General features: G+C 35.4%; 1 protein-coding gene across 1 annotated transcript in view; it reads right to left on the bottom strand.

Moving 5' to 3' along the window:
• CFTR (cystic fibrosis transmembrane conductance regulator (ATP-binding cassette sub-family C, member 7)) overlaps positions 1-14,927 on the bottom strand; it is a 185,041-nt gene that overhangs the window by 34,625 nt on the left and 135,489 nt on the right. The window contains exon 22 of the mRNA XM_011937379.1: positions 7,880-8,131. Within this exon, the coding sequence (XP_011792769.1) occupies positions 7,880-8,131 (252 nt within the window). The remainder of the gene's footprint in view (positions 1-7,879; positions 8,132-14,927) is intronic.

Genomic DNA, 14,927 nt, shown 5'->3' with positions numbered 1-14,927 from the left:
GGAGGGATTGCATTGGGAGTTATACCTGATGTAAATGATGAGTTGATGGGTGCTGACGAGTTGATAGGTGCAGCACACCAACATGGCACAAGTATATATATGTAACAAACCTGCACATTGTGCACATGTACCCTAGAACTTACAGTATATTAAAAAAAAGAAAAAGAAAGAAAGTGGAAACATATAAAATGCTCAGTTAAAACCACAATGGAAAGAAAAAGAGTAGACAATAAAAATATGAACAAAGAACAAATAATGTAACAGACAGAAAACAGTAATAAATATGGCAGATGTTTATCTAACTATATCAATAACCACTTAAAATATCAATAGTCCAAGTATTCCAATTAAAAGACAAAGATTGTCAGAGTGGATCAAAAAACAAGTCTGAACTATTTGTTGTCTACAAGAAACCCACTTTAAATTTAAAACAACATACAAACTAAAAGTAAGGGGACGAAGAAAGTTAAGTAATTTTAACACCAACCAAAAGAGACATGGGGAGACTATATTTCTTTCAGAGAGAACAGACATCAGAGCAAGGAAATAATGAGAGGCATTATATAGGATAAATGGGTCACTCTCCAAAAGACATACCAATTTTTCATGTGTATGTTTCTAGCAACAAGTATCAAAAGACACGAAGCAAAAGTTGGTAAAACTGTAACAAGAAATAGAATATTCACTACTAGAGTTGGAGACCAGTGTCCCTCTACAAAGAATGGACAGATCCAGCAGGTGGAAAATCAGTAAGGACATAGTTGAATTCAACAGCACCATCAATCAACTGGACATAATGGATGTCTATAGACTACCTCATTCAAAAATAGTAGAATACACAGTCTTCCAAAGCTTACACGGAACATTCACCAAGATAGATCACATTCTAGGCCATAAATCACACCTTAACAAATTTTATAAAAATTAAAATTATACAATATGTGTTCTCAGACCACAATGGAATTAAACTAGAAATCAATAACAGAAAGATAGCTAGAGAATTTTTTAAAATGGTGATTAAACAACACACTTCTAAGTAACACATGGGTCAAAAGAGAAATATCAAGAGAAATTTAAAAATATTTCAAACTAAATTAACATGAAAATACAACTCATGAATATTTGTGAGATGCAGACAAAGCAGTGCTTAGAGGGAAATTTACATCATTGAATGTATAAGAATGCAAAGGGATCTTAAATCAATAATATAAGCTTCCACCTTGGATAACTAGCAAAAGATCAAATTAAATCAAATATAAGCATAATAAAAAAACATTAAATTGAAATCATGAAATCAACAGAGAAAATCAATAAAACAAAAAGTTGATTCATCAAAAACATGAAAAATACAGATATCTCTAGCTTGGCTAACAATAAGAAAAAAAAGATGTGACACAAATTGCTAATATCAATAAAATGAAAAAGGGGACATCACAACAGATCCCTTGAACATTAAAAGGATAATAAAAGAATACTATGAATAACTCTATGTCAACAAATTTGATAACCTAAATGACATAGACTAATTCCTTGAAAGACAATCTGCTAAAACTCACATGAGAAAAAATAGGTAATCTGAATAGTCCTATATCTATTTTAAAATAATTAATGACCTTCCAAAACAGAAAGCACCAGGTCCAGATGGGTTCACTGGTGAATTCCACAAAAATATTTAAAGTAGAAATTTTACCAATTATCTGCAATCCATTCTCAAATGTAAAAGCAGAGGAAATACTTCCTAACTCATTCTATGAGGACAGCATTACCTTAAAACCATAAGCAGATAAAGATGTCACAAAAAAACTACACACCAATATTTTTTCATGAACACCAATGCAAAAATTCTCGAAAAGTATTAGCAAATTGAATTCAACATGTATACAAATAATTATATACCACAACCAAATGGGATTAATCCCAGGTATACAAGGTTGATTCAGCATTCAAAAATCAATTAATGTACTTCTCATCAACAGGCTAAAGAAAAATAAAGTGCTCAAACCAATAGATGTAGAAAAGCATTTCACAAAATTTAACACTCATTCCTGATTATTTTGTAAAAAATCAGCAAATTAAAAATAGAAGGAGACTTCTTCAACTTTAGAAAGAAAACTTCTATGAAAACCCTACAGCTAAAATCATACTTAATAAGAAACTTGAAGTTTTCCCACTAAGATCAAGAACAAGACCAAGATATCCCCTCTCACCACTACTTTAACATCATATTGGAAGTCCTAGCTAATGAAATAAGAAAAGTAGATAAAAGATACACAGATTGGGAAGGAAGAAATAAAACTAAGTTCAGATGATGATCATCTATGTAGAGAATTTAAAACAGTTGACAAAAAATCCTTGAAACTATCAATAATTGATTATAGCAAAGTTGAAAGATATAAGGCTAATATGCAAAAAAAAATCATTTTCCTATATAACAGCAATGAAAAATTGGTATTTGAAATTAAAATCACAATATCATTTACAGTGGCATTCCTCAAAAATGAAATACTTGAACAAAATATAACAAAATATGTAAAAAAGACTATATGAGGAAAACTAAATTCTGATAAAAGAAATCAAATAATAAAATAAATGGAGAAATATTTCTTGATGATGGATAGGAAGCTTCAACATTGTCAAGATGTCAGTCCTTCCCAAATTCATTTATAGATTCAAGCTAATCACAATCAAAATCCCAGCCAGTTATTTTGCATACATTGGCAAACTGATTCTTAAGTACATAAAGAGAGACAAAAGACCCAGAATAGCCAACACAGTATCAAAAGAGAAGAAAAAAATCAGATAACTGAAACTACTCAAGTTTTATAGTTCAATTAAAAGATTGAGGCAGCACAACACAAATACCTTCAGTTTCCCAACTCTGTGCTCAAAGGTTCTCTTTAACTCCACTTATCTCCTTTCCTCCTATCTTGGAGAAGATAGTTTTCTCCTCAGTGCAGAGGCAAATGCCTCCATATTGCATTTGCTATGACCATTCCCCACAGCCCAGTGCTCTTGCTTTCTACTTCCTACCACCAACACTGGTGTTCTACATAGCTTCTTATTTCAGTAACCACCCATTCCCCAACCTTTTGCAACTAGTCTTTTACCATCACTCCTTTTTTACCTAATGGCTTTATTTTTCATTTTTCTTCCTTTTGTTTTTTGTTTTGAGACAGTGTCTCACTCTGTCATCCAGGCTGTAGTGGTGCCATCACAGCTCACTGCAGCCTTAATCTCCTGGGCTCAAGTGATCCTCCTGCCTCAGTCTCCTAAGTAGCTGGGCCTACAGGCACATACCACCACACCCATCTAATTTTTGTAATTTTTGTGGAGACAGCATTTTGCCATGTTGCCCAGGCTTGTCTAGAACTCCTGGGCTCAAGTGATCCTCCCACTCTGTCCTCTCTAAGTGCTCGATTACAAGCATGAGCCACCACACCTGGCCCTAATGGCCTTCTTAAACAAGGGCTTTCATGCTTGGGCAAGAATGCATCAGCACGGTCTGGAAGTTGTGCTGAAACTCAGACCCCTGTTCACACCCTCAGAATTTTTAATTCTTTGTTGGGGCCCAAGAATGAACATTTCTCATAAGTTCTTACGTGGTACAGATGATGCTGGTCCAAGGACCACCCTTTGAGAAGCCCTGCTCTTGAAGATGACCAAAGAGCACTAAAAAAAGAAAACAAACTGTTTTCCCTATCCTAATCACAATACTTCTGACACCAACAATGTGGGTTTTCGACACCAAGCAATGCTAACAACTGTCTGTTATTAGCATAGACCCCACAGGATAAGGGCTCATTCCCTTAAGACTGACTCCCAACACACTTCAAATGCCAATGGCAAGCCCAGATTGTCACCTGTGCTTCTGACGGCGCATCTGTAAATTGCACATATCCATGAACTCTTTAGGTTTGCTAATTTGCTAGAATGGCTCACAGAACTCAGGGAAACAGTTTACTTACTAGGTTACCAGTTTATTATAAATGGATACCACTCAAGAACAGCCAGATGGGAGAGACGCATAGCAAAAGGTATGTGGGAAGGGGAGCAGAGCTTCTGTGCTCTCTCTGGAATACCACCTTCTGAGCACCTCAATGTCTTCACCAGCCCGGAGGCTCTCCAAAAAAAACTTCCAGTTAAGGCTTATCAGGTGACTTTATTACATAGGCATGGTTGATTAAATCACTGGCCATTGTTGATTGTACACAATTTTCAGCCACTCATCCCTCCCTGGAGGTCAAGGGGTGAAGCTGAAAGTTTCAACCCACCCTCCTGGCAACAAGCACTTCCCCACTCCTGTCTTTAGGGACTTCCCAAAAGCCACCTCATAAATAGAAACTGGGGCATAGTTGATAGTGGCTTGTTATGAATAACAAAGGATGTTATTCACTTTTATTGCTCTAGAGCTATTTCAGGAACTAGGGGGCGGGAAACATATAACAAAAGATGCTCCTGTAGCTCTTATCACTTAGGAAATTGCAAGGGTTTTAGCTCTATACCAGGAACCAAATAGCACCTAATAGCAAAATCTACCTGGATCATCTGAGTTTTCAACTGCATTGCTTTAGCTTTCAAAATCCAAAATTGGAGGTTGGGCACAATGCCTCATGCCTGTAAATCCTAGCACTTTGGTAGGATGAGGCAGGAGGATTACTTGAGGCCAGGAGTTTGAGACCAGCTTGGGCAACATAGTGAGATCCTGTCTCTATATTTATATAGATTAAAAAAAAAAAAAAAAAAGATCCATAGTCTCTTATCTATCTTGCTCCAATCTTGTCTCCCATTGCTTCCTTTGGCATCCCCCAACCTGATTGAACCAGTCACTGTTTTCTGTGCATGCCCCTTGCCTCATGTTATGCCTTTTGCCTGGAGCACACTTTCCCACCCACTGAGACAGCCAAATGCCTAGGCAGATTTAAAAAAGGGTCCCAGAGAATCTCTAACTGACCCCATAAGTGTTTATATCAGATGCTTTTGCGCAGATGAGGGAACCTGCCCAAGGCTTGTCTGGGCGTGCGGACTGGAGTCTCACAAGCACACCGAGGGGAAGTGGGTGGAGCCATGGGGAATTTGCACCTTACGCAGGGGAGAGGCTGATCTCTTCAGTTCCTGCGTAGTGGCCTGGGATTCAATCTGTGAGCAAGACTCCATCTCGATTTGCTGAGTTTTTTTTTCTTTTTTTCCTTTTCGCCCAATAAAATCCTACTCTACTCATGCTTCAATGTATCTGTGTGCCTATATTTTCCTGATCATGTGAAAAGAACCCGGGTTTTTAGTTGAACTAAGGAGCAAAATTCTGCAACACCATCTTTACTTGTTCAAAAACACAGCTCAATTCTCAAAGCTTCATTCTAAATGCCACTTCCTGTATAAAACCTTCCCTTAATAGCCTAACTTTCCGCCAACTGATACTAACTGCTTCCTCCTCTGAATTCCCATAGCATTTACCTGGATATCTCTTATTCAAGGGCATTTCAAGGATTTTGGGGGCCCAAGGCTTGTAAATTTGGAGGGAGGGCTCTTTTCAATAATAAAGATTATAGAATTATAAATACAAAATTAGATACAGGGCCTTCGAAGTTGGCTCAGGCAAAGGAAGGTCTGTGAAACTTAAGCTTTGTTATTGTCACAAGAAATCTGCCTCAGGTTTCAGTGGATCTTACGTTTCCCCTTTTAGATTATCATCTCCTGGGACAGAAACTTTCTTCCCCTGCCCCATGTTTTCTGTTCTTCCACCTTCTTTAAAGAGGAGCAATGGTATCTGGTGAAAAAGCACTTTGAACTCAGACAGATTTGGGTTTAAGATCCCTGCTTCTTTACTCACTTAATTGAACAGCAGTTTCCTCCATTGTGGAAAATAAAAGCAATCATATCTGCCTGTAGGGTTATAATGAGATCAAATGTAACAGCAAATAAAAGTGTTTAAACAGTGCTTAGGAAATGATAAGCTCTCAATAAATATTAGAGTCCCTCTTTGGATGTGCCAGACAAAAATTACAGGAAATCATTGTTTTAGATTAAGCTCTCTCACAAGGCCTCCACAGACCAGACTAAAAGTAAAAATGGAATCACCCATGTTTACCAAAGCAAAACTGAGTTGTTATCTGGCCTTTCAAGAAATCAAGAAAGAAGACAGCCTGATTTCCCAAACAGGTCAGTTTCAAACTTCAATCTTAAAGTTCCCTCTGTTTTAATTATTAATGCAATGTTAACCATTGCATTAACAGTGACTTTCCTATTATTCTGTCTCCTTGTCCCCACCTTTCAATAAAAGTAACTTTAAAATGACCAATTCTCTTTTTGTTCTTTGTTTCTGCTTCATTTGGCCCTTTTTTTGGGTCTATAAAGTCAAGCTCCTTTGCTCAACTTACTGGAACACTTATTCCAATTTGTGAAATGAAGCATTGCCCAAATCTAGAGTAGAAAATAAAGCTGACTGAGATCTTTAAACTAAATTTGTTGTCATTTTGTCTTTTGACAAATGGCACAATCCATAGCCTTATGCAAGTGATTTTCAATTCCCCCAAAGTACCTAGACAGTGCCTTGCAGTGAATAGTTACTGAACACACATGGCCTATTTTGCATATACAGATGCAGAGAAAATGAAATACATGAGCATATTACTTCTTTCTCATTTTGCTACATCTCAAATTACTAATCTCACATCAGGGAAACTTCCTATATTAATGAGGACTCCACAAATTCTATTACTTTACTAGGGCCTGCTTGAATTTAATTTAGTGGACAAATGAGCATTAGCAAATCAAAGGGGTGGCAGGATGTCAGGAGGAGAGAAGTCAATTTATTAGGCTTTCTACTAGGTTTATACCAACCTATTCTTGTTATTGTTTATAATAATGATATCACTTTTGGCATTCATCTTGGTGACCCCAGGAAAAAACACTTTCAGCTACCTATGGTATTCTAAAAGTTCTAAAATCCATGGGCAAAATCAAATTCATATATTCTGAAACTCATGAGCAAAACTGTTTCTATGGCAGTGTTAGTAACGGTGGCCTAACATCTTTACTAACTGTATTTCTCTCTATATTTTTGTATCTGTGTTTGCAATTAACCACAGAGAGATAAAGTTTTAAAATTCAGTTTTCAATTCAGTTTTCAGTTCCCTTTTATTTTATCTAAGTAACAAAAGAAAATCAATCAAAATATATAATACCCTTGCCTAAATTTATAGAGCAGTCCAGAATTAGGGATTTGAAGACAATTAAGAACTATATTTATGGAGCCTGAAGTACATGGATAATGATCATCCCTGTCTCCAAGAATCAATTCCAGAAATTAGTATATATTAAGTTCCTTCTATGTGTTCAGCCCAGTGCTAGGATCCATAAGAAGGATTTCAAAATAATGCCAATTACTCATGCTTAATATAGTAAATAACAAGGAAAAATAATCTATATCTCAATTAAAACTTCAAAGAAAAACAAAACAAACTGAAAAAAGCTAGAAAAAAAGTATCACTTGTTTGGCAGAAGAGAACTTAGATAAAATTTAAGACAATAGATGGAGTCAGCAATAAGATATTATTGGAAGGTATTTTCAAGACGGAAAATCTAAAACATGTTATACTTTTGATTTATTTAATGGCTTCTTTAGTTATTAACCTAGCAATTAATTAGATATTCTGCAAGAACAATCACATTTAAAATAAACCCTTTATATAGATTCAGGACTCTGCAAATTAAATTTCATATTAAAAATAATGATTCCATATAATAAAACATGTATGTTCAACATTGATTCTACTCTACAATAATAATGTTACAAATAGATTCTACTAACACATTGCTTCGGGCTACTGGGATTCACTTACTGAACACAAGTCTAACAAAGCAAGCAGTGTTCAAATCTCACCCTCTGGCCAGGACTTATTGAGAAGGAAATGTTCTCTAATATGGGATTTCCACCTTCTGTGTATTTTGCTGTGAGATCTTTGATGGTCATTTGGCCCCCCGAGGGCCAGATGTCATCTTTCTTCACGTGTGAATTCTCAATAATCATAACTTTCAAGAGTTGGCCATTCTTGTATGGTGTGGTTGACCTGGTAGGTTTACCTTCTTCTGTTGGCATGTCAATGAACTTAAAGACTCGGCTCACAGATCGCATCTGAAACAAAAATAACAACATTTTTGTTTTTAAGAATGGCAGACAATTTCATAATTAGTTTGATGTTTCCTAAAAAATAACTTGTAAAATGCAACACTTGCTACTTGTCACTTGGTTATTTGTCAGGCTTTTCAATGAACTAACAGGAAATAATTGGATATAATTAAAAGCTTAACCAAAGAGAAATAACCAGGACTTATATAAATGGGCTCTGTATAGGCCTGTTTATTTTTGTGATCACCTAATTCTCAGTTATGTAAGCCACACATAAATAGCCGAACTATTCTCAAGGGAATAGATGACGTCAAAGAGAAAATTTATTTCCACTATGAGCAGCACTGCACAATGCTGTATAACCAGTATGTTATAATAAAATGTACCACACCTCAAAATCACTACTGAAGATTCTTCTCTTTCTCTCGAACTACCTTAGTAACTAACTATAATTTTGTGTGTCAACCAGGTGGTTAAGTGAACTCTTGATGATTAGACAATTTTAAACAACTTCGCTATAATCTTCAAACAATTTAAGTAATTGGCAAATATCTGCAGTTAAATAATTACACTTTTAATCTAAATTACTTAAATACTCATTTTTAGTGCTAAGGAAAATGTAATTGCATATAAGGGTTATATTTGAAGTTAAATATTTATCTGCTTTATAAATCTATTCATGTAACATTTAATAAAGTTTATCTTTAATGCATTCAGAAATAAAATGACTCAATTTTTAAAGGTGTTCCATTTTTTAAAAAAAACCTACTTCTTTGAATAATTATGACTTATTGGAATTTGGAATATGATTTTTAAAACAACATGGCATACAATAAGTACCCAATAAATATTTGAACAATAAATGAATAAAGGAATGAATATACTAGTGAGTAAATAAATATAAATGAATAAAAAGAATGAATTTGAAGACTTTGAATTCACTCAACTTCTATTTTTAAAAGATATCATCTTTGATCCTGTGACTCAATCCTTCCCAGGTATTAGTAGCTGACTAGACACAATTTTACTCTTATTTTTAGTCTTACTAGTAATTATTGATGCTGGCTTTATTCAGTCAAAAGTTTAACGAGCTTTCCTTCACAATATTAACATATCATCTTATTTATGCCAAATGTTTAGACTTTAAAAATTATTCTTTTTGGGAAAAAATGTGTGCAAAAGTGCATTTGCTTCTATTATTTCTATTTTTCATTATCAAAAGCTGAAATGGGAAAAACTCTTCATCTTTAATATGGAATGATTAGTGGATAAAGCAGAGGAGTTTAGACAGATCCTTAATTGAACATTAAAATTCCATCTTAGCAACTTTAACTGTATTGCCTGTTTTCACATGCCATTGATCAAGCCTGCACTGTTTGGGAAGTTCTTTTTTCATTCTAGTGATTCTGGGCTTCAGTTTCCTTCATCTTGAAAATATCTTCAATTGCTGTTCAGCAATTATTCAAGATTCAAGAAAATAATCCTCTGAAGTCAAGCCCACTATTAATGGAAGTGAGAAGGACCCAAAGCCCACACTCTAAATAATAGTAGAGGAAGTAAAAGGCATATAGTCATGATTGTTCCACATGTAATATTTTAAATTCTGATTTATGAGTTACTTTTATGGGTAGCTAAGTCTTAACTCAGTCATTCTTGATTAACTTTGAATTAAAATACACTCTTACACTGTCATTAATTGTCATAGAGAGCTGCTAGTTTATAATAAGGTCTGGGAGATAAATTAAAATTACAACTACTATTGAGATGAAACCGCCAGAGATACAGTTACAATGCATTTAAAATATCTCATTGTATTTATCCTGCATAAGAATAGTATCCCTCTCTTGAAATAATTGAAGGGTATACACGAATGTAGATTAACTGTATAAAGTTGAGACTTGATTTTTTGCACGTTAATTCTATACACAGTTCTAAACTTATTTTTTATTAAGCAAAATAGGAAAGACACTATATAAAAAAAATCCTTCACATTTCAATACTTCCAATCAATAAAACATTTAACTGTAGCTATTATATGACTCAAAATTACACATAGTATTATTAGAAAATAAGGACTTTCAAAACCACTATTTTGGCTGCACTGGAATGTAATATACAATGTTTTCTGTTTAGGACTTGTGTTTGAGCATTGCAAATTACATTCTGCATTAGTGACGCTCATAGAGGGTGAATCCACAACTTCTAATGTGAAATGTGACAAATGGAATGTATCAATCAAATTTAGAAAATGTAACTTTCCAACTCATTGTCTTTCTTACAGTCTAGCTGCTTAATGTGACTCTAAGACAGACTATTATAGCTCCCCACAGAATGGACAAATATGCCTAGCCAAGAACACGTGATTTAATCTTAAGACGGGGCACTCATTCACAGCATATGATCAGATAGTCATTCAATTCAGTGGGTGAGAACATTTTCTGACAGGAAGAAAAAGTGGCTTGTGCAAACACTTTCACCATGGTCAGTTGTGCAGCCACTGAGATGCCATTACTGAATAGATGTGGACAGATAACATTATGAATTACTAACCAATTCCTTGTAGTCGCGGGCTTTCCAGCTTGACTATTCTACCTCCAGTATCTCTGGAAGGAGAGGCCACATCAGAACCAGAGCAGAACAAATCAATTCTGGTCATTTAAGTTTCAAAAACTGGCTTTTGAAACTCAAGTCAGATATTGATCATTTGAAAATTTTGAGCCATGTGAATATTGGCCTTTAAGTGCCAGAAGCCAAAGCCTAAGGACTCAAAACATAGTGTTCATGGAAAAACAGTAGCGATAGACAAAATTATGATGGATTAGAAGCAGTCACTCTCCTCACTCCATAAGTGGGGATAACAAAAGGGTTTAGATACCAGGTCCTCTAAGAAAAGTTCTGCCTTGCAACCAAATCCTGGCTTTATCCTCAAGTAGATATGGGGAATTTTAGAACAAAGGAGGCCTGTGCCTGAATTCCAAGGCAAAGCCCAGGAAATACTCATGCCATAGTGAAGCTTCCTATGCCTTGCATGACGTGGCAGCAGTAGAGTGAACTTGGTTGCTTGGAATGTCTACGCACAGATGATTTGATATAGCTTCAGATTTGAATCTTTTGACCCCTCACGGGCAGCAAGGGAGAGCTCACAGTGAGAACAAGAAGGACAAAGACTCCATCTACCTGGACCATGCCCCTCTAGGTCACACAGGAACATCTGTGCCTCAGAGACAGCACGGACAAAAGATGATATAGGGCAACACACTCCTTAATCCCTAATATCATGGCATTCTATAAACTCTACTTAGAACCCAGCAATATCTCTGAATTCAATGATATTATTTCTTTCACTCAGTGGAATGCATGCTCAAATAGAAAATAAACTCAATTACAGAAAAAGTAAAGTCCTATTTCTTGTACACTTAATTTCTTTTTTTATTTCAATATTTTTATTTTTTTCTAGTTTTATTGAGATATACTTGAAAAATAAAAATCGTACATATTCAAGGTGTACAACATGATGATTTGAAATCTGTATATATTGTGTAATGATTACCATGATCACTTTAACCAACACATCCATCACCATACATAGTTACACTTTGTGTGTGGCCAGGGGTGAGGAAACTTGAGATCTACTTTCAGCAAATTTCAAGTAAACAGAACTGTATTATTCACAATAGCCTCCATGCTGTACATTAGAGTCCCCAAAATTATTTATCTTATAACTGAATGTTTGTAATCTTTGGCCAGCATCTCCTCATTTGCCCCACCTCCCAGCCTCTGGCAACCACCTTTCTAGTCTGTACTTCTAGGAGTTAGCCTCTTTTAGATTTTGTATATAAGTGAGATCATACAGTGTTTGTCTTTCTATGTCTGATGTTTTGCTTAGCATAATGTCCTTCAGGTTCATCCCTCTTATCTCATGTGGCAAGATTCCTTCTCTTTTATGGTTGAACAGTATTTTATGTACATATACCACATTTTCTGTATCCATTCATCCATTGACAGACACTTAGTTTGTTTCCATGTCTTGACTGCTGCAAATAATGCTGCAGTGAACAAGAGGGTAAAGACACCACTTTGACATAATGATTTTATTTCCTTTGGATGTATACCCTGCAAGGGACTTCTGGGTCACATGGGAATTCCATTTTTAAGTTTTTGAGGAACTCCATACTGTTTTCCATAATGGCTATACCAGTTTACAATCCTTTGTACACCAACAGTATACAGATGTTGTGTACAATCCCTTGTATACAACAATACAGAAGAAATTGGTGAGGTTTTCTTCACACCCTCACCAATACTTGTTAGCTCTTGTCATTTTGAGTAATAGTCATCCTAACAATGTGCTGTGCCGTCTCATTGTGGTTTTGATTTGCGTTTCCCTGATGACTACTAATGTTGAGTATCTTTTCATATATCTGTTTGCTATTTGCATATCTTTAAAAAAAGTCTGTTCAGGTTGTTTGCCCATTTTTTAAATGAGATTTCTTGCTGTTGAGTTCTGTGAGTTCACTATATACTTTGGATATTAACCCCTTATCAGATAAAGGATTTGCAAATATTTTCTCCCATTCTATGGCTGTCTTTTCATTTCATAGATTGTTTCCTTTGCTGTGCAAACACTAAGTTTGATGTATTTCCAGTTGTCTATTTATCCTTTTTTGTCTGTGCTATTGATGTCATACCCAAAAATGATTGCCAAGGCCAATGTCAAGGACATTTTAACCTGTTTTCTACTAGGAGTTTTACGATTTCAGGTCTTACATTCAAGTCTTCATCTTGAGTTAATTTTCATATGTGGTGTGATCTAAAGGTTCACTAAGACATTTTTCAAAATCACAAATGAGAGAATTTTATTAAATCCTTTTCATGTATTCATTGAGACGATAATGCTTTTTCTCTTTTAATATATTGAAATAAAATATAGATTTTTCTAATACTAAGTTAACCTTGCATACTTGAAATATACTGTTGCATTTGATTTGTTATTTTTAGATTTTTGCATCTATTGCCATGAGTGCAGTGAGCCTGTAAACACAAGCATTCTTATACACCAGTAACAGACAAACAGAGAGCCAAATCATGAATGGTTGCTTCAAAGAGAATAAAATACTTAGGAATCCAACTTACAAGGGATGTAAAGGACCTCTTCAAGGAGAACTACAAACCACTGCTCAGTGAAATCAAAGAAGACATAAACAAATGGAAGAACATACCATGCTCATGGATAGGAAGAATCAATATCGTGAAAATGGCCATACTGCCCAAGGTAATTTATAGATTCAATGCCATCCCCATTAAGCTACCAATGATTTTCTTCACAGAATTGGAAAAAACTGCTTTAAAGTTCATATGGAACCAAAAAAGAGCCCGCATCTCCAAGACAATCCTAAGTCAAAAGAACAAAGCTGGAGGCATCACGCTACCTGACTTCAAACTATACTACAAGGCTACAGTAACCAAAACAGCATGGTGCTAGTACCAAAACAGAGATATAGACCAATGGAACAGAACTGAGTCCTCAGAAATAATACCACACATCTACAGCCATCTGATCTTTGATAAATCTGAGAAAAAGAAGAAATGGGGAAAGGATTTCCTATATAATAAATGGTGCTGGGAAAATTGGCTAGCCATAAGTAGAAAGCTGAAACTGGATCCTTTCCTTACTCCTTATATGAAAATTAATTCAAGATGGATTAGAGACTTAAATGTTAGACCTAATACCATAAAAACCCTAGAAGAAAACCTAGGTAATACCATTCAGGACATAGGCATGGGCAAGGACTTCATGTCTAAAAACCAAAAGCAATGGCAACAAAAGCCAAAATTGACAAATGGGATCTAATTAAACTAAAGAGCTTCTGCACAGCAAAAGAAACTACCATCAGAGTGAACAGGCAACCTACAGAATGGGAGAAAATTTTTGCAATCTACTCATCTGACAAAGAGCTAATATCCAGAACCTACAAAGAACTTAAACAAATTTACGAGAAAAAAACAAACAACCCCATCAAAAAGTGGGCAAAGGATATGAACAGACATTTCACTTAATTTCATAGTCAAAGATTCACAGCTGCTACCAGGAATGGATCCAGATTTTGTGGAGCCTGAAGTTTAAGTAATTTGGGGAATTCTTTAAGAAAAAAAAAAGATTCCAAATCCAAATTATGCATATAAAATTAAGTACAGGGCCTTCAAAGGAGTTCCTGCACGTGAGAGGACCTGCGGCTTATGTCTCATAGGCTTCATGTTAAACCAATTCTGCCTACTATAGTAACCTTGTTCAAAGTGTTCCTTGTTATATTCAAACAATGGACAGTTCAAAACATCCCTTCCCATCTAGTGGTTAGTACCACACAGTCACTTAATAAATCTTTGTTAATAATGAATGAATTCATTATTCCATCTCCTATGCAGAAAGTAGTGTCTGTGCAGTAAGAATAACAGTGCTACAAGTCTACATTAGCAAGTAGTCCAGGCTGCAATTTTACCCCTCAGCTCCTCAGCCTCAAAATATTCATTGCTATTTGGATTAGACGGAAGTTACAACCTATTGAACTATTCTTAGTCTCATCTATTTGTTTTCATTGAGCTTTTAACCTCACTTAACCTTTTCTCTCATTTAGAGTGCCTACTAAACATTTTCACCTGATACATAAAAACTGTGCCATTGTGTAGCTAGCTACCTAGATTGTGCTGAATAGAAATTCATATTCCACAATTATCAGAATGACTGGATTGGCAAACTCCTTAACCCCAGCCTGCTGTTTCCTGTGCACAGAAAAGAGTTGTCCAA

Source organism: Colobus angolensis, unplaced genomic scaffold (assembly GCF_000951035.1).
Source record: "Colobus angolensis palliatus isolate OR3802 unplaced genomic scaffold, Cang.pa_1.0 Scaffold163, whole genome shotgun sequence".
In the NCBI taxonomy this organism is placed as follows: Eukaryota; Metazoa; Chordata; class Mammalia; order Primates; family Cercopithecidae; genus Colobus; species Colobus angolensis.
This window is presented reverse-complemented; position numbering and strand designations above follow the sequence as displayed.